This window comes from Camelus ferus, chromosome 19 (genome assembly GCF_009834535.1).
Source record: "Camelus ferus isolate YT-003-E chromosome 19, BCGSAC_Cfer_1.0, whole genome shotgun sequence".
In the NCBI taxonomy this organism is placed as follows: domain Eukaryota; kingdom Metazoa; phylum Chordata; class Mammalia; order Artiodactyla; family Camelidae; genus Camelus; species Camelus ferus.
The window spans coordinates 28971708-28990086 of record NC_045714.1 but is presented as its reverse complement, the minus strand read 5'-3'; the positions used below and the strand labels follow the sequence as shown (position 1 = coordinate 28990086).

The 18379-nt window shown below is 42.5% G+C and overlaps 1 protein-coding gene across 7 annotated transcripts in view; it reads left to right on the top strand.

The window, feature by feature from the left end:
• Positions 1-18379, top strand: part of PLCB4 (phospholipase C beta 4) — a 384413-nt gene that overhangs the window by 237741 nt on the left and 128293 nt on the right. For all 7 annotated transcript variants that reach the window (XM_032461834.1, XM_032461837.1, XM_032461836.1 and 4 more), the window contains 2 exons: positions 17106-17186; positions 18093-18152. In XM_032461834.1, coding sequence (XP_032317725.1) covers positions 17106-17186; positions 18093-18152 — 141 coding nt within the window. The remainder of the gene's footprint in view (positions 1-17105; positions 17187-18092; positions 18153-18379) is intronic.

The window sequence follows — 18379 nt, the reverse complement described above, 5'->3', positions numbered from 1 at the left end:
TCCCACCTCCTCCCTCCCCTCCCCTATGAAACAGGTCATAAAGCCCACACGTGAGAGGTTCCCTCCCCAGACCTGGAGGAAAGAAGCATCCTCATCTTCTGAAGACAGAGGGACTCAGAGAATCCGAACAAACAGGACTTGCTAAGCCCCCCACCCCAGTTTACTACACTTGCCCTGTACTCCTGGACTCTTACATTTCTGCACAGCTCTTCATTCTTCCTCAAAGCTAGCGCAAAAACACTCAGTTGTAACTGTTTCTTTGGGTCCTCACTTCCTTATGCAGGCCCCCATGTCACGTAAAACTTGTGAATGAAAAATATTGCCTCCCATATGAATGGACAAAGGGTTTTGCAGCCATCAAGCCATCCCATTCATTGCAGCCGCCCCAGCGGTGAGCCCGAGGGAACTCAGGGTGGAAACAGGATGCCTGGCCATCTAGCTATAGGTGCCCCCCTGAGGAGACTCAGGATGGGAAATAACAGGACACTGGCCCTAGAGAGCTAAGGTGCATATCACAGCAATGATTTCAGTGAACCCATTCTTGCATTTTCCCACACATAGAAAAGAGCTTAATTCCTTGACTTAAAATAGCTGGTTTTCTTTAATTACCAGTAATCTATTTTTTTAGTAGCATCTTGAAAATCTTTTTTTTTAAATTGAGTTATAGTCAGTTTACAATGTTGTGTCAATTTCTAGAGTAGAACACAGTTTTTCAGTGATACATGAACATACGTATATTCATTGTCGCGTTCTTTTTTGCTGTGAGCTACCACAAGATCTTGTATATATTTCCCTGTGTTATACAGTATAATCTTGTTTATCTATTCTACTTATGTCTGTCAATATCTACAAATTTCGAGCTCCCAGTCTATCCCTTCCCACCCTCCTCCCCCCCAGGCAACCACAAGTTTGTATTCTATGTCTGTGAGTCTGTTTGTTTTATTTTATGTTCATTTGTCCCTTTCTTTCTTTCTTTTCTTTTCTTTTCTTTTCTTTTCTTTTCTTTTCTTTTCTTTTCTTTTCTTTTCTTGATTCCACATATGATCGATCTCGTATGGTATTTTTCTTTTTCTTTCTGGCTTACTCCACTTAGGATGACATTCTCCAGGAGCATCCATGTTGCTGCAAATGGTGTTATGTTGTCAGTTTTTATGGCTGAATAATATTCCATTGTATAAATATACCACCTCTTCTTTATCCAGTCATCTGTCAATGGACATTTAGGCTGTTTCCATGCCTTGGCTATTGTAAATAGTGCTGCTATGAACATTGTGGTGCAGGTGTCATTTTGAAGTAGGGCTCCTTCTGGATATATGCCCAGGAGTGGGATTCCTGGGTCATATGGTAAGTCTACTCCTAATCTTTTGAGGAATCTCTGTACTGTTTTCCACAGTGGCTGCACCAAACTGCATTCCCACCAGCAGTGTAGGAGGGTTCCCTTTTCTCCACAGCCTCTCCAGCATTTGTCATTTGTGGACTTTTGAATGATGGCCATTCTGACTGATGTGAGGTGATACCTCATTGTAGTTTTGATTTGCATTTCTCTGATAATTAGTGATGTTGAGCATTTTTTCATGTGCTTATTTGTATCTCTTGATTGATCATTTGTATGTCTTCCTTGGAGAATTGCTTGTTTAGGTCTTCTGCCCATTTTTGGATTGGGTTGTTTGTTTTTTTCTTATTAAGTCGTATGAGCTGCTTATATATTCTGGAGATCTAGCCTTTGTCAGTTTCATCTTTTGCAAAAATTTTTTCCTATTCTTTAGGTTATTGTTTTGTTTTGCTTATGGTTTCCTTTGCTGTGCAGAAGCTTGTAAGTTTCATTAGGTCCCATTTGTTTATTCTTGCTTTTATTTCTATTGCTTGGGTAGACTGCCCTAGGAGAACATTTTTGAGATGTATGTGAGATAATGTTTTGCCTATGTTTTCTTCTAGGAGGTTTATTGTCTCTTGTCTTATGTTTAAGTCTTTTATCCATTTTGAGTTTATTTTTGTGTATGGTGTAAGGGAGTGTTCTAGCTTCATTGATTTACATGCTGCTGTCCAGTTTTCCCAACACCATTTGCTGAAGAGACTCTCTTTATTCTATTGTATGTTCTTGCCTCCTTTGTCAAAGATTAGTTGACCAAAAGTTTATGGGTTCATTTCAATTACCAGTAATCTTTTGATGCTCTGACTACCTGGTCTTTGTTGCAAAAACTCCTATATATCCTGGCTTCTCCCTTACCTCTTCAGAGCAACCCCTTAGACAGATCTGTGAGGCTGCCTCCCAGGCTTGAAGTCCTCAGTAAGTCCGCCAAATAAAATGTAATTCTCAGCTTTTAGGTTGGGTTTTTTTTTTTTTAGTCTACAAACTCATATTAAATAAATCTGTATGCTTTTCTCCTGCTAAATTTGTCTTTGTCAGTGTAATTTTCAGACCCAGCCAGGAACCCTAAGAGGGTCAAGGAAAAATTTTTCCTCCCCTTACACAAAGAAGCATTTTTCTGAAAATATGTATGACATAAAATATATATGTATATATTTTTATTTAAAATCTGTCTGAAGTTCAGTATTGGAGACTGTTTAATTCTTTTAGTCACCCACTTGCTGTATCTATTTTAGACCATAATTATTATACTGCAACAGTCGGGAGCTCTTAATTAACTTGATTCTTTCAAGGAAATGAGGATGGGAAAAAATTATTTTTCATATACTTACCTCTAAATGTAAATAGGTACTTCATAAGCACCCCTAAAAACACAAATACCTCTCTCTTATGATCAATAAAAATCAGCATTTAAGGATAAAAAAGTGTTAACCAGGACTTTTTAGTCTTTAATTAAAAAAAAATCAAACTCACACAACAGATGAAATATACTCTATGAAAGGAACATAATATTTCCTTTCAGTCAATAGAAACAGACATAAAATGTCCTCAGCAGGAAAACCTGTCTTCTAATACTTAACACTGATTCTAATAAATTAATAAGGAACATATGGTTTTTAAACTACTTTTTTTATTTTACTATTTTAATCATTTTTATGTGTACAGTTTAGTGAGTAGCATTAAGTACATTTACATTGTTGTGCAACCATCACCGCTGTCCACACACAGAACACTTTTCATCTTATCAAACTGAATCTCTGTTCCCATTGGGTAATAACTCCCCATTCCCCACCCATCCCCAACCCCTGGTAACCACTGTTCTACCTTCTACATTCAGATTCATCTCTCCTCCCTTTTTGTTTAAACTACATATTCTTAAAACCGTATATAGTAAGCAGTTGCTCTGAAATCGTGCCTCTTCAGAACTTTTAATGGGCTAATACAACTTCCCAGGCATCTAAGCCAACACACTATTTCTGCTAGAGAATTACCCTCAGTATCTTGTAGTAGCTTATGGTGAAAAAGAGTATGAAAATGAATATGTGTATATTCATGTATGACTGAAGCATTGTGCTCTACACCGGAAATTGACACAACATTGTGAACTGACTATACCTCAAAAAAAAAAAAAAAAAAAAGAATTACCCTGAGGACAGTTCTGCTGGTGCCTCCATTGCTCTTCTGCTGTGGATTTTCTTCCTCCAAGTACCTGATAATTCTCTTAAGTTCAGTGAAATGCAAAAAGGAGCCTAGTTTTTGGATGCTCCCCAGAGCCAAGTTGCCAGGATATTGTTTGCAAATAAAGAAAGAGTTTGTGCTAAGTGGTAGTCAGGGTGAAATATTTGCCAGAGAGCTCTTTCTCAAAGGGTATGAAATATACAAACTGGTTAAGGGCATGGGTTTGGAGTTAAACAAAAAGAGCTTCAATTCTGGCTTTGTTGCTCAAGAGATATGATCATCAGCCAGTCTTAAACCCACCAGGCACTACACCACAGCTACCATGTCTGGGAAATGGGGGTGCTAATGCCTACCTCACAGGTATTATGAGGAATAATTAAGTTTTTTTTTTTCAGAATGTAAGTTAGAGATTATCCCTCTTCTGCTTTAAACCTTCAGTGACTTCCTACCTCATTCCAAATAATTTCTATAGTCCTTCCTGTCTCCTTACAAGTCCCCTACACAGTCCATCACTTCACTGTCCCACTGACATTCCCTGGAAATATTAGGCCCACTTAAACCCCAGGGCCTTTGCACTTGCAGCTCCCGCTCTCCCCCCAAGTATCCTCAGTTCTCATGGTTCACTTCCTCACTTCATCTTGGTCCTCCTCCAAGTCACTTCATCTGAGAAGCTTTCATAATCATTCTTGAAAAAAAAATAAACCTGTGCTCACACCACCACACACAAGCCCCTTACCCTTTTTGATTTTATTTCCCCATTTATCAATTCTTAATATATTATTTATTTACCTCTTGGTCATTGTCAAAATCCCCCCTAAAATTTATAATCCAAGAGACAGATACTTGGTTTTTATTTACTGCTCCGTATGTCCCCAGCAGGGATTTCATTCATCCCTTCACAAGTACTTAGTAAGCATCCATGATGACCCGGAAATTTCTGTTATTTACCTGGGACTCAAATTTATTGTTGTTTAAATGGTTCCTCATTTTTAAGGAATTTAAAGGGTACCAAGGAGCTGAAACTGGAGCTCCTTTTTTGGAGGAGGGTTAGCAGGAGATGTCATCTGTGGCAGCCACAGAAGCATGCCATTTAGATCTCCTTCCAGGAGAAAACTGTCACTAGGAGTGAAGTCAGGGGACAGCCTCCAGCTGCAGCATCCTCACCCCTGCAACGTTCAGCTGCAGCTCCCAGCCAATGAGTGACCTGGCAGAGACCGGAGCCGGCCCTTTCCTGCCCCAGATGAGGCCCGTCTGGTGGGTGGTCCTTGCCCGGGGGCTCCCATCCACCGAGCGGAGATGTTCTCAGAGCTGCACTGCGGTCTGAGACCCTTCCTTTCCACTCCTCTTTCCTCCCGCCCCTCCTTTCATGGGTGTTATTTCTGCCTTGTGGTTTGAAGGCTCTCCCCACCTACCCCTTTCTCTTTCATAGGCATTCCCTGTAATAAATCTCTCATACCTCCCAGGTCTATCTCAGCATCTGTTCCTAGATGACCCAAGTGATGCAGCAGCCCTCCCCTCAGGGTCGCAGGGTCACCTTCTAAACCTTCAGCACAGCAGTTTTGGAAGCCAAGTCTGCTCACTGCAGAATTCTCTAGGTTGCTAGCAGTGGTCCTCGTGTGCATGTTCCAGTGATTTCTACACCTCTTTTAGACACAGTAAAAAGTGATAGGGCATGACTGGCCCTGGGAGCCAGTGAGGATTGTGTATCTTTGAAGCCTTAACATAAGCTATTTCAGAAGATTAAAGTGGGAAGGGAGTGACGTATCGTGCAGCTAGTGTAATGAAAAGTACTTTTATGAGCTGGATTATTTAAGTGGGAAATGCAGACATTCAAAGGGAAATCCCATGGCAGTCATTTGAGATTCCTTTCCTTTCAATGACTCTATTCAGCATGGACTGTTAGCTCCATTTGGCATTAGTTCAAAATGTTATTTCTTTCATCGGCCCCTTCAGATGTATGTCTTCTGTGTTACTATATGTCAAACCTCTTGCCCCCTGTCATTTATTATTCTGGAGCCAATTGTGTCTTTATTAGAAGTGGTTTACTGAGAAGAAGGATTTACCAGCTTATGGTCCTGTTTCAAGCACTTCTGCAAAGCCACATCTTCTGTATGTTCTTAGAAATTTTTTTTTTGAAGTGGAGGAATGTTAAAGAAAACATTATTCTTGATAGTCGTTAAAGAATAAGACAGACCGTATTCAGGAGCCTACGGCAGCGGGGGTTTTTGCAAGAGGGGAGGGAGGTTGAGCTCAACTCTGAATACAACAAAGAAAAAAGAGAGTTATCGCCCCGGAGCAGGTGGGGGTCAGTGGGTAGAAAATTAGTAAGAGAAAATATCAGGGGTAAGGAGAGATTTTGGCTCAACCAACGTAACAGGATTCTTGTTGAAGGCAAGCCAGGGTGATCAGGTACCACCTTGGAGATGGTGAAGGTTGAACCAGATCAGATTTCAAGGGTGGTCCGATACTGAGGGTGGGGGATTCTGGCTAAACCAACTTCGCAGGATTCTCGCTAACACTGTGCAGTGCAAAGAGGGCCATGGAAGTCCAGAAGTCAAGGCCTAGCTGGGAATAAGATTCAGAGAAGTCTGACTAAAGTTTGCTCAAGGAGAGAATCTTTGAGGCAGGGTCAGGGAGGGTGACATACACATTTTAATATTTGCAGTAAATGTTTGTTACAAAAACATTTCTTTTCCTCCCTGGCTCCGAATCAGCTGGTCTTTAATGTTTCCTTATTTTAGTTGCCACGACAACTGTTCTGACAAACAGGACAGCTTTCCTGCCCAAGAAAGTTACTCTGAGTGAGCATCCACTCCTTCTAAAGGCATGGTTTGTTGACTTTTTTCTTCTTTCTGTAATCTGTGAGGTCGTTGCCAAATATCTCAGGAATCAGTTCGTCCAGTGTTCGCTGGCAAGAGTTGGGGAGCCTGTCCCAGTGTCCTGCCACAACACGAGAGCCTTCACGGATCCGAGAGCATCCAGACTTGGCCTCAAAATGCCCACAACAGAGATGCTTCTGGGAGGGAGAAGGACAAAGAGAGATGGCTACAAAGAGTTGGGCATCTCAAACTGGCAGGCCTTCAAAGTTAAGCCCCAGTGATGTAACATCTTTGTCTAGAAGTAAAAGGGAAAGCGGGGATTCCCAACTATGGATGCCCGGAAAGTGAGCAGACAGAAATAGAGAGGTTGGCTCTTCCAGGAGCCTCGTCCAGGCAATGCCTTCCTCTCCCCAAACTCAGATCCTCGTTGAGCTGACCGAATTCTCACAGAGCCACAGATATAGCAGAGACCTTGTTAATAATAAGCACCATCAGGCTGGTGTTCCATTTCTTTTCAAAATAGAGAACAATCAGGAAAGGGGCAGTGGATTCCTCTTGCTGGTGTTCAGTAGGCTTCATCGACTCTTCCAAGCCACGTCGCTTAGAAAGGTGATGATGGTCTTCGTTTCTGAGGTCAGAATAAAATGAAATGAGTGTATGAAGTCCTTCCACTTGTTAATCAGAATAAGGATCCAGTGCAGCTCACGGTCATTGCTGAAGATGCTGCTGGTGGATGTAACCGGTGTTCCAGGTTCTCGTCCCGTCCCAAAAAGAATTCAGAGACAAGACTTGGAGGTTAAAAAAGTAGAGTGAGGATTCATTAAGTAATGGATAGGACACACTCAAGGGGAGAGTGGGCAGGTTCGGGTGAGCGGCTGCCCCAAGTTCCTTAGGCAAGTTGGTTACATAGAATGTAAAAATGAATGGGCAGAATATTCATTGGGGAGGGGAAGGTTTAGGGTCGTATTCCCTGATTTTCATCCCAACTCCACCTTCCCAAAGGGAGGAGGGATTTTTGTCCTTATTTAGTCTGGATCAGAAGTGTCATGGTGTTGGTGCATGATGGGGACTTCTAACCTGCAAGGCTGATTTTATTCAAATGAGGGCATAATGAGCAAAAGGTTACATTCAGGCACTGGAGATTCCTGCCTTTTCCCACCTTTGTTGGCCTTCAGGCCAACATCACCCCAAAGTTGTGACCACTTATCAGCCCAGAGGGTCCTGCTTTTCCTTCTCTGCCCAGGGACCCCTGGTGCTTACATGATGTGTGGTTTCCTGCCTTTGGCCTGTGTCCCTCCTTTCTGCCCAATTCCTGTCATTTGGTCTGTGTCCCATTTCTCTGCTCATATCTAGCCATCTGCCTTCTCTGACAAAATGAACTCTGTAAAGGCTCATGATTGGTTACTGAGGGGGAGAACTTTTCACTTCTGTTTCTGTGGAATTGAGAATCCAGGCCAGATAGCAGGTCCAACACCCTTGAAACTTGCCGAGCAGCTCTCTTGTTGGCCCCTTCAGCGTCTGAGTGTGTGTGATCCGCCTCATCAGGGAGGTGCAGGGTAAGGGCTCCCAACTCAGGGACTGCCTCCTCTGGTCACCCCTCCCCAACCTGTGCACGCAGAGGGAAGACCTGAAACTATGTTCTGGCTTCTGGCGACTTGTCCTCTGTGCCTGATGCATAGACTGAGGCTGGCTCGAGAGCAGAAAAACAGACACAATCTGACCTCCAGCACAACCGTCCTGTGCAGGAACCAGACTTTGAACGAGTCCAGCTCATCAGTAATTTGCAAGCCCTGAGTCTCCCTCATGCTTGGACCTCCAGGTCTGTGTTCTGGGTCTGTGGAAATAGGAGGGGACTATTGCTCGTGGTGAAGACCCACACGGCAGAGATGCTCTTTCCACCGAGATGCAAATGTAGTTCTGCTGCATATCTTCTGTGTCCTCTTGGGCAACTTGCTAACCTCAGAGAAAAATCTGTAAGCTAAGGGTGGTGGCATCTACCACACTTGTTTCTTGGATGATTCACCATAATCAGTCGTAGCAACGTGAGGAATAGTCCCTGTTACTGTGTTATTATGCTGATAATCTAATGATGCACTGGGTACAGATCATACATCAAGCCCCGCAGTGCCCACAGGTAGCCTGTGAGATGGGTGTTATTTTTGATGTTGTCATCCTTGCTTTTGGAGATGAAGAGACGGAGGTCAGATCAACCTGTAAGTAAGTGTCCAGCCACGTTGGGGTCAGGTCTGTCAGACCCTAGAACCAATGTAAAATGCCCATAATTTCGTGTGTTCATGAGATGGGTTTCTTGCTTATATACACGTGGTCCTTCCCCATTCCAAAGTCAGCTGTCCTGCAGAAATGTGCACCACTGGATAAAATGCGTTAGGGATTTAGGTTGAAGACAGAAAAAAAAAATGGTAAAGTATCTCAAGTTAGGGGCAACATTAGCAGGCAGCCACTCTACGGGCAGCAAAAATGTCCCATACAATTGAAAGAAGTGACCTGCAGATCTGCTACTTGTGATCCTGGTGGCCAGAGCAGCGCAGGGAAGAGAAACAGGTGTAGGATTCAAAGTGTCTGTCAGACTACAAGGAAAATGACAGAACAGCAAAACAATTTTTCTTTATGCTGAGATCCGAGGAAAACTGCTGAGACCCCTCCACCACAACATGGTAATAAATACACTCTGTACGGTTATGGAGTTCACGGGGGGATCCATAGGAAAAGCGGTAGTTAGAACTGAAATGGCCCCGAAGCCCTTCTAACCGGAGTGATGGTTACCAGCCTTCCGTGGCAGGCGAACAGCAAAGCCTCCTGCAGGCGTGGCGCTGGGCAGTCACCTGGGCCCCTTCCCTGGCAGTGTCACTCTCTCCCTTATGGGTCTCAAAGCCGGTGTGATTCAAGTGTGTGCTTCTCGTAGCCACCAGTCTCAGCGCTGCCCCACTGGGCTGCACGAAACCAGCCAAGACACAATTTCCATGCCTCGATGGCCTCCTCAGTAAAATGGGGATAATAATCATACCGCCCCTGTAGGAAGTTGGGAGGTTAATAAGTTAATGTGTACAAAGTGCTCAGAGCATGGCCTGTGCTTAGCACGGTTTTGGTGGTTGTGGTTTATGGTGTTATTTATATTTGCTAAAGACCCCGAGTGGCCTTTTCCTAACTCAGACTTCCCTGGTCTCTTTCCAGCCTTAATTAACAAAGCCCTTTTCTCTTCCTCCAGTGTTTAATCAAACCAGGAAACAAGGAGCCTCATGTTTACCCAAAGGGAGAGCCTACCAGGGCTCTCTGTTTGTTTACTGACAACCCAAAACCCATTGATTTTGGGCAGAGTGGGACCCGCTCGGTCAAGGCTGACAGAGCAGAACAGACACGGGCTTCTGGTCCTTACCAGCCATGGCTTTAAAGACTGCTCTCCTCCCAACCTTTTTCCCCCTTATCTCAAAAACTGCACGTCTGATGTGGTAACCACCAACCACACGCAGCTGTTTCAGCGAAAATGAACAGAGAACCTCAGGGCGTCTGGTGCACCAGCTGCGTTTCAAGGGCTTCACGGCCCCCGCGGCCCTTGGGGCTTCCACGCCGGGCTGTACTCATCTTGCACATTTGTGTCCCTTTTGCATCATCACAGAAAACCTGTGGGACAGTCTTGGCCAGTCGCCCTGAATTACACCTTAGCTGCTTTCTCATAACTGTTACCAACTGGTCAGCACGTATGCGATCCTGGGCACTTAGACCTTCTCAGCTTTGAGAGCCCCGTGAGATGGGTCTCAGTTTTCTCGATTTACAGATGGCGAAGGCTGATGAGATTAAGTGGCACCACTCGAAGATTCCATGGCTGACCCCTGGTGAGGAGGCTGATGTTCAAACCCAGGAAAAGTAAACCGCTAGATCTCGGCCCCAGGGCCACCTCCTGAGGGGTCACTTTCTCAGAAAGCAGGTGTCTCCTGATGGAATGTGGAACTCCTCGTGCATTTCGCTCCCCTCCATTCTAATCTACCCAACCAGTCCCGGGCACCAAGAGTCCCTGAACAGTTAACATTTAATGTATGTAAAGTTGAGTTACCACGTTTATGAACTGGTCCAAAATTACTCTCCCTCCCTGGTAGTAAGATGTATCTCTTCCTTGTTTGATGATGCAGACCCCACAAAGAAAGGCGTGGGGGCATTTGCAGTTAAGTTGGGTAGTGATGGTGGGCGAGAAGGCGGGGAAGGAATGGTGAGAAATAACCACAAATCACAATGAAAATCACGTCGGCCGCCTGGGATCCAGAAACCCCACCGAGATACTTTCCTCCTCTTCAATCAGACTCTTCTTCCTACTGAGATCTCTGCCACTCCTTCTAAGAAGTGGGAGTAAATGTTGTTTAACCAAATAACTTTTAAGTTGAAATAAAGGGAAATATTTTGAATCTAAGTCATTTTGGAATTAAGTTGAATCTTTGGAAGATAGACTGTGATACTGAATACTGTTAAAGGAGCAAGTGTTAGGGGAAAAATACTCTCAAAATAAGGTAAAGACACAGCTTTTAAATATACTGTATCTTGGATGAAATGGGGGCAGTGTCTCCGGAAGCCCCTAGGTGCACCAGCCCCTCAGACCAGGGATCCTTCAGGCAGGAATAGCTTCTACCTGTAGTGTTTCCAGCAAAAGTGATTCTTCTGGCTTCTTCCCAATAAAACGGCCACCTGGCCCCAAACTTGTTCACAATTTCACAGGAGTTTCTGTTCTTTATGCATCATTTCTCCCAGGGACCTCAGGAAAGAGTTGGTTTGGGCTGGATGAGTTAACTAGTCCTTGAGCTCTAAAGTGTGACTGTGATGAATTTTATTTTATTTTATTTTATTTTAATTGAAGTACAGTTGATTTACAATATTGAATTAGTTTCTAGTGCACAACATAGCGATCCATTTATACATATATAGTCTTTTTCATATTCTTTATCATTATAGGTTATTACAAGCTATTGAATCTAGTTTCCCGTGCTATACAGTAGGACTTTTTTGTTGTTTATCTATTTTATCTATAGTCATTTGTATCTGCAAATCCCAAACTCCTGATTTATCCCTTTCCTCCATTTTTCCCTCCTGGTAACTGTAAGTTTGTTTTCTCTGTGAGTCTGTTTCTGTTTTGTAAATAAGTGTGATGTATGAACTAAGTCACATGAAAACTGAAATTCTGAGCCCCCGGAAAGTTCCATCGTGGTTTGCTCCCTTCCTGGAGACTCCCAGTGTCATTTGTTAACTGCAAAACAGACAGATTTGTGAGGGAGAAAGGGCCCAGCCTCCTCTGACATCTGCCCTGCCGTGCCCAAGTCTGGAGGAACTTCTTCCTGACAAGAGAACTGGGGATGTGGTCACGAGGCCGTAGCCCAGGTTGTGGTCAGGAGGTACCTGTGTGACATTTAACGCTGCTGTTGGGGAGAAAGAATAGAGTTTGTGTGTCTTTACTCGCTGAGGTCAGGTCCCTCTGTTTGCAGTGGCAGGTGCCAAGAAATCTAAATAGGTTATATTTCAGGTCCTTTCAGCTGACTGTCACAAACTGGCCCTCAGATTTTCATGGGTGGTTTGAACACATTTGATCCGAGGATTTTCCGGCCACAGCTGACAAGTTATTGTGGGCTTTGTTGGAAACCTTGTCATTAGCATCTGCCAGGCCTTCTTAGAGGTCTTGCTGGGAAATTTCTGTTCTGACTGTTGCCTCTCCTAACATCTGATGTTTGATGTACCATATGGGCACCTGGTTAGTGATACTTTTTCCCCTTTTGCTTTTGTTGTGTGGGAGCCCCGAGCCAAACTGGCATCTTATCTTCACTGTGTAGGACCTTATAACACTGAAAACACTGCCTTTTACTCAGTCCTTATTTTGCTCTTTGGCCTTATTTTCCTTCTCTTTGCCTAGAATTCTTATACCAGTTTGAAAATGGTCTCTTGGTCGTGGCTTTCAAACGTCCTGCTCATCCAGGAGGGATTCCTAGGAGGTACCTCAAAGCCACACCCAACCTCTAGGATGAGTTTGTATGAATTAGAAAAAGATGCTGTTCCTCCAGGGAGACAGGCTCAGTGTAGTGCCCTTGTGTTTGTGTCTGTCCATAGCTGCCCTCCAGGGACTGACCCTGATGGATTCTGGGTCTGGTCAGTTTCCTCAATTTGAGTAAGTTCTTATTTATGGTTTATGAACTGGCCAGCTGTGAAATATTTTATTCATTTTATTTTTCAGTACATGAATTTAGTTTCAGTTTGTTTTTGATGCGCTAAGTTCTTGGAACACAAAAGTGAACGAGAAAGTTTCAAGGACTCTGCCCTCATGGAGGTTATACTCTGATGTGGGTGCCAGGCAATAAATCAATACACAAAGAAATGAAATTATTGCAGACTATGTTTGTTGCAAGCAAGGAAATAATCAGGATACTATAATAGAGAATAAAATGAAAGGTCTATTGGAGAGGTCAGGGAAAGCCTCTCTGAAGAGGGGATCATTAAGGTGAGGCCTATAGGATGAAGAGGAGTATCTAAGGACAGTTGGAAGAGACTTCTGGGTGGGAGAGAACTGCAGGTGCAAAGGCCCTGAGGCTAGAAGAGCTTAAGAAGTTCAAGGAAAAGAGTTCTGATGGTTGTAGTGAACCAGGAAGGAAATCAAAGATGGAAAGTGATGTGAGATAAAGTCTCTAGGAGCCAGATGATGCAGGACTTTTAGGCTTGGGGTTTTATCCTAAATATGATGGGAATCTATTAAATGGTTTTAATGAACTGATTAAAAGTCTGAGGAATCACTATGGCTGCTGTGGAAAGAAACAGTACAAGTGGGAAGATCAATCTGTGGGAGAGATGGTGATGGTTTGGACCAAGGTGGTAGTGGTGGAGATGGAGTAAAATGGATATATATGAAAAATGCTATAAAAATGGACTTATGAATGGAATGGTAAGGATGACTCTTCGTTTCAATAAATGGATAGATACTAGTGATATTTATTGATCTCAGAACGTCTTGTGATGGAGAGGCTTGGAGAGAGAGGGTGAGGAGTAAAGAATTATGGATACATTATGAATATGTTAATTTTGAGACACCTGTGTGGGGATATCAAGTAGAGAGTTAGACGTCTGAATTTGGAACTCAGACAGGACTGGCCTGCTATCATAAATTTGGGAATCATCAAGAAATAGATGGTATTAAAGCCCTGGGGTTAAAAAAGATCTAGGAACAGTGGAAAGGAGAATTCCCGGAGCCAATTCCTGTGGAGCGTGTAGAGGTTGGGTACAGAAGGAAAAGAGATGAATGGAATACAACCAGGGTATCAAGATTGGAGAGTGTTTTAAGGAGGAGGGAATTATCAGCTGCTTAGAGATCAAAATCAAATGAGAAAAGGAATGTGTGCCCTGCATTTGGCAGCATGAAAGTCAGTCATGGTGAACCTGGCCAGAGACATGTTAGCAAGGGGTAGGAATTGAAGGCAGATGGAATTGGTCAAAGATAGTATGAAAGGGAGGTAGTGGAGTCAGTGCATATAGACAGACTCTTCAGGATTCTATGCCCTGAAAGGGGATCAGAGACATAACATGGTCAATGAAGGAAGAAGTTGGGACAGCTAGAATATACCTGTATGCTGATAGGAATCATCTAATAGAGGGAAAAAAAATGATATGTATTGGGTGGTGATAAACAAAAGACTGAAATCCTGTGTAGGTGAAAGAGGATGGAATCTGGAAGAAGACTGAGCCTAGAGCAGAAGTGGGGGGATTGAACTTTGATGGGAGAAACCATGTTTCATTAGGAGGAACGAAGAAGAAAGGTTCCCATCTGATGAGTTTCCTTTAGTCAGTGAAGCACAGTAATTGGCTGGGAGTAAAAGGGTTTGAGAAGAAGCAATGAGATAGTCTTTTCGAAGAGCGGGGATCCTTTTAGGGAAGGATTACAAGGTTGAAAGTCATGTTGACCATCCACTTGAAACTTGTAATCTTGAATTTAAGCCAAAGCCAGACAATCCAGTTTTGTGAGTTTCTTCATCAAGCTCAGTGATAAAATATGGACAGGATGGACTTAATTTTTTGACCAAGAAAACAGAAAATGAGATGTAGGAGTTGAGGATATTTATGAGGAAGTGACTGATATTGGACCATGTAAATAAGCTGTACAAGGATGGAAGGAAAAAGAAGGGAAGTCTGGTGGTTAGTGGGAGATCAGCAGGGCTAATGAATAGGAAGTTGCAAAGAAGTTAAATTAATATAGGAGAGTGAGGATTGTAGAGCTAGAGGCTAAAAGGATCAAATTAAATGGTCCAAGAGTGGGATGTTGGGATTCCGAATTCTCGGGTGGAATCTGAATTTCCAGGTGGTAATTCAGAATTAGTGTCCAAGGGTACTAAGTAATTGAGAGAGGAAGAACGAAAAAAAAATCATTGCAGTTAGGGAGGCCAAGGAACTGAAAGTTCCACCTCAAAATAAGCTAGAAAGCCATTCTTACTTATCATGTATATTTCATGGATCATCTCAGATCCTTATTTGGCAGTGGATAGGGTGCACATGAATACATAATAATGTTGGGAGCTGGTTCATTGTGGGTCTACCCTGTCAATACCATTTTAGGTCATGCTTGTGAACACTGTGCACCAGGATTCTACATTACCATTAGGATGTTCCTTGGGAAGTATTCTAAAATGTATTGATTCTCATGGTTTAATTAATTGATTATTCTCATTTCTCAATCAGTAATGACGTAAGACTCTATATGGCCTTTGGGGTCAAGTTTAATTCCTTTGGTGTTGCATGCAACACCCTTCCGATCTAGCCTTATTTATGTGACTAGACTCATCCCCTACCATCCCCTTAAGATGTTCTAACCACACCAACTCCTCAGAAGTCCCTGCCATTGGGTCAGGCTTACATGTCTTTACAAGGGCCACTCCCTCTGCCTGCCACGTACTTCACCTGGATAACTTGGACGCATTCTCTTTGACCCATCTGAAGTGTCAACTCCTGGGTCAAGCCTTTTCTAAAAAGTTGATCCAACCAAAAGTGCATTTTTGTGGATCAAAAACATCACATATTGGCAATTGTATGTTGTTCGTAATTTGCTACCACAAATATCAACCTGAACCACACATTAGGGAGAGCGGCTACCACCTGCTGAAATCTAACTCTGTGATTCACATTTGTAGTACAAACATAAAGGTACTCTACACTTATCATCTCATTTCAATCTCGAAAAGCTAAGTGTAACTTCTTCCTTATATTAGATAAGGATTCTGAGTCTTAGAAAGGGTCTTTGTAAGAGAAAGTGCACTATAAGGAAGTGGTAGAGCTGGGTTTTGACTCCAAAAGCAAAGGTCATACCACACCCCTTCCTTCGTCTTAGTCATTGCTGGGATTGCAATGCTGAGCACAAACCTGGTACGGGGTTGAAGTATGTATGATAATGCTTCATCTGTCAGAAAACCACCCAAACAAATTCGAAGGCTGGCTTTGTTCAGGGCCCCTGGGACTCTGAATTCTGACACTTTAAGGTGGTCTAGTATCTTGATGTTGGGTTTCCTTTGATGAACGTTGCTGCTTCCCTGGAATTTACAGAGATACGTTTTGATGGGTGAAACTGAGAGTCTGGACTACGCTTGAAATCTTAATCCTGTATTTACCCTTTGTTTGTTTGAAGTCACTGCCCTGCTCCTGTTTGCCAGACCGGTTCCCTATTACGGTGTTATTATCTAGGAGGACAAGCTCTTCAGATCATGAGAAGAACGTGTGGGTTTGTTGACACGTGGGTGCCAAGTCTCGGTATAATGCAAACAGAGGGCAGAGGGCATCTGACTTCATTTCCTGAACACCTTTTTTTTTTCCTTCATTGACATAGAACTTTCCTGGTGCTCTTGAGAACAATGGTGCTTTCTTGCTAAAGACCAGGAATTCTTAGGCAAATACCACTTAGCTAACAGGCCCTTGCATTTGGCTAACGTTCCTTCTTGATTCAAATTTTGATTCTGTGGTTTTCAGTAGCGTTTCTGATGTCAAAGTCCACAGCAGTGATTTCAGACTTTAGTGTGCATTAGACTCACCTGGAGGTGGACGGCTTATTGGAACACAGATTTCTGGTCCTCACCCTACAGACTCTGATTCAGTCTGCCTGGCCTGAGCCCTAGATTTTACAATTCATTCAAGCTCCCGGGTGATGGTGATGCTGCTGTCCCAGGACTATATTTTGATTAGCTCAAAATCTTGCTTAAGTCCTGGTTTACCAGATACCAAATGAGGTTGGCTATAAAAGCAAGAAGTTCAAGTATTTTCTGAGTAACTCTGAATGCTGAATTGTATAGATTAAAAAAAAAAATTAGTGACTTAAAAATAATTGTCTCCTAATTTCTGATATTATGTCAGGGACTGGCAACAGTTCTTTTTGTGTCGGGGGAGACCAGTTGGCTAGAACTTGAAAGTCCTTCTTCCTTCCAGGAACCCTTTTTCCAAGATCTTAGAGAAAATTTCTCCTCTGTGACCTTCAGGACATTAGTGTGTTTTGTTCTAAAAACTACCCTAAAGGAAGATGCCATAGAAAATTGATCAGTCTTTCAGTGCAAAAATGAAAAGCAAGGAAGTTTCAAAATGAAAACATTCCATAATATAATAAGAAATATGGTCATTAGATTCAGGATGTAGTTTCCCTTGTTTAGAGGCTAAAAGATACTTGCATTTTTATTAGATTCAAAATGGTGTGAGTGAGACATGCAGATCAACACATTTCTTTTTAACAGGAATCTTATGTGTTTGAACCCAACTGCCTCTTCAAAGTGGATGAATTTGGCTTCTTTCTGACCTGGAGAAGTGAAGGCAAGGTATGGCACAGAAACAGCAAGCTACTCCTTCCGGCTGTCAGGGATAAGGCATTTCATTTCTCGAAGGGTGACCAAGCACCTCTTGAGGACACGGGCCCTATGCTTATTCATTCATTCAAGATTTTTAAAAACATGCCTCTATGTGCCAGGGGTTAGGGATCCAGTGATGGTTAAGGACACGATTCTCTGAGATAACCTGAGATCAAAGTTAGGCATCAAAAAAAAAAAAAAAGGAGTTACAAGTCATTAAGAGTTGTGAAGGAGAAGTTCGGGTTGTTACAAGAGCTTTACTACAGGCAAGTCTGGTTTAAATCTTGGGAGTTAAGAAGGTTTCCCAGAAGAGAGATGTTCACGCTAAAACTGCAAATGTGTATTAAGGGTATTTTCATCTGGTTATATACCCCAGGGTGTAACTCAACACATGGCACAATGTACCCATTTAATGAACTTTTGGGCTGAATTTACAAAGAGTAGCATCAAGTTTTATAATTGTTAGCATATTCACACTTAATCTTTCATGTGCACATGTCTATTTAATCATATACATATGTTATTAATGATATTGTATATATAAAAGTAACAACATTTTATAATTATTCAGAGTTGCACTTATAAATGTATTTGAACTGGAATGTTTGGGGTCTTGACTATTTCTGATAGTTGGAGATTACTACTACTACTACTACTACTACTACTACTACTACTACTACTATTATTATTATTATTATTATTATTATTATTATTATTATTATTATTATTATTATTATTATTATTATTTTAATCCTGCTTCTGCCTTACTCGAATCAGCACTGCCTTCATCATCACAGACACCTGCTGGTTACTTTATCTGCGCCATAGGTCTGGCGGAATTTAGGCTCACGGCTGTGCTACGTTCTCTCTTTGCAGGAAGGGCAAGTGCTAGAATGTTCCCTCATCAACAGTGTTCGGCTGGGAGCCACCCCAAAGGTACCCGTGATTGGTGTTTGCTGTTCTTCTGAACGCACAATGCTATTTAACCTGGTGCCGCCTCCAAATCATCAGCTGGGAATGAAGAGCAGCACAGTTTAGAAGTCATCTCTCACGGTTGGGTGATTGGGACTGTATTGTGTTTAATGATATTAGAAATCATTATTAACCTTTGAAAATGACAACCTGTGTGTGATGCCAGAATCGAAATAAACAGTTCCCTTTAT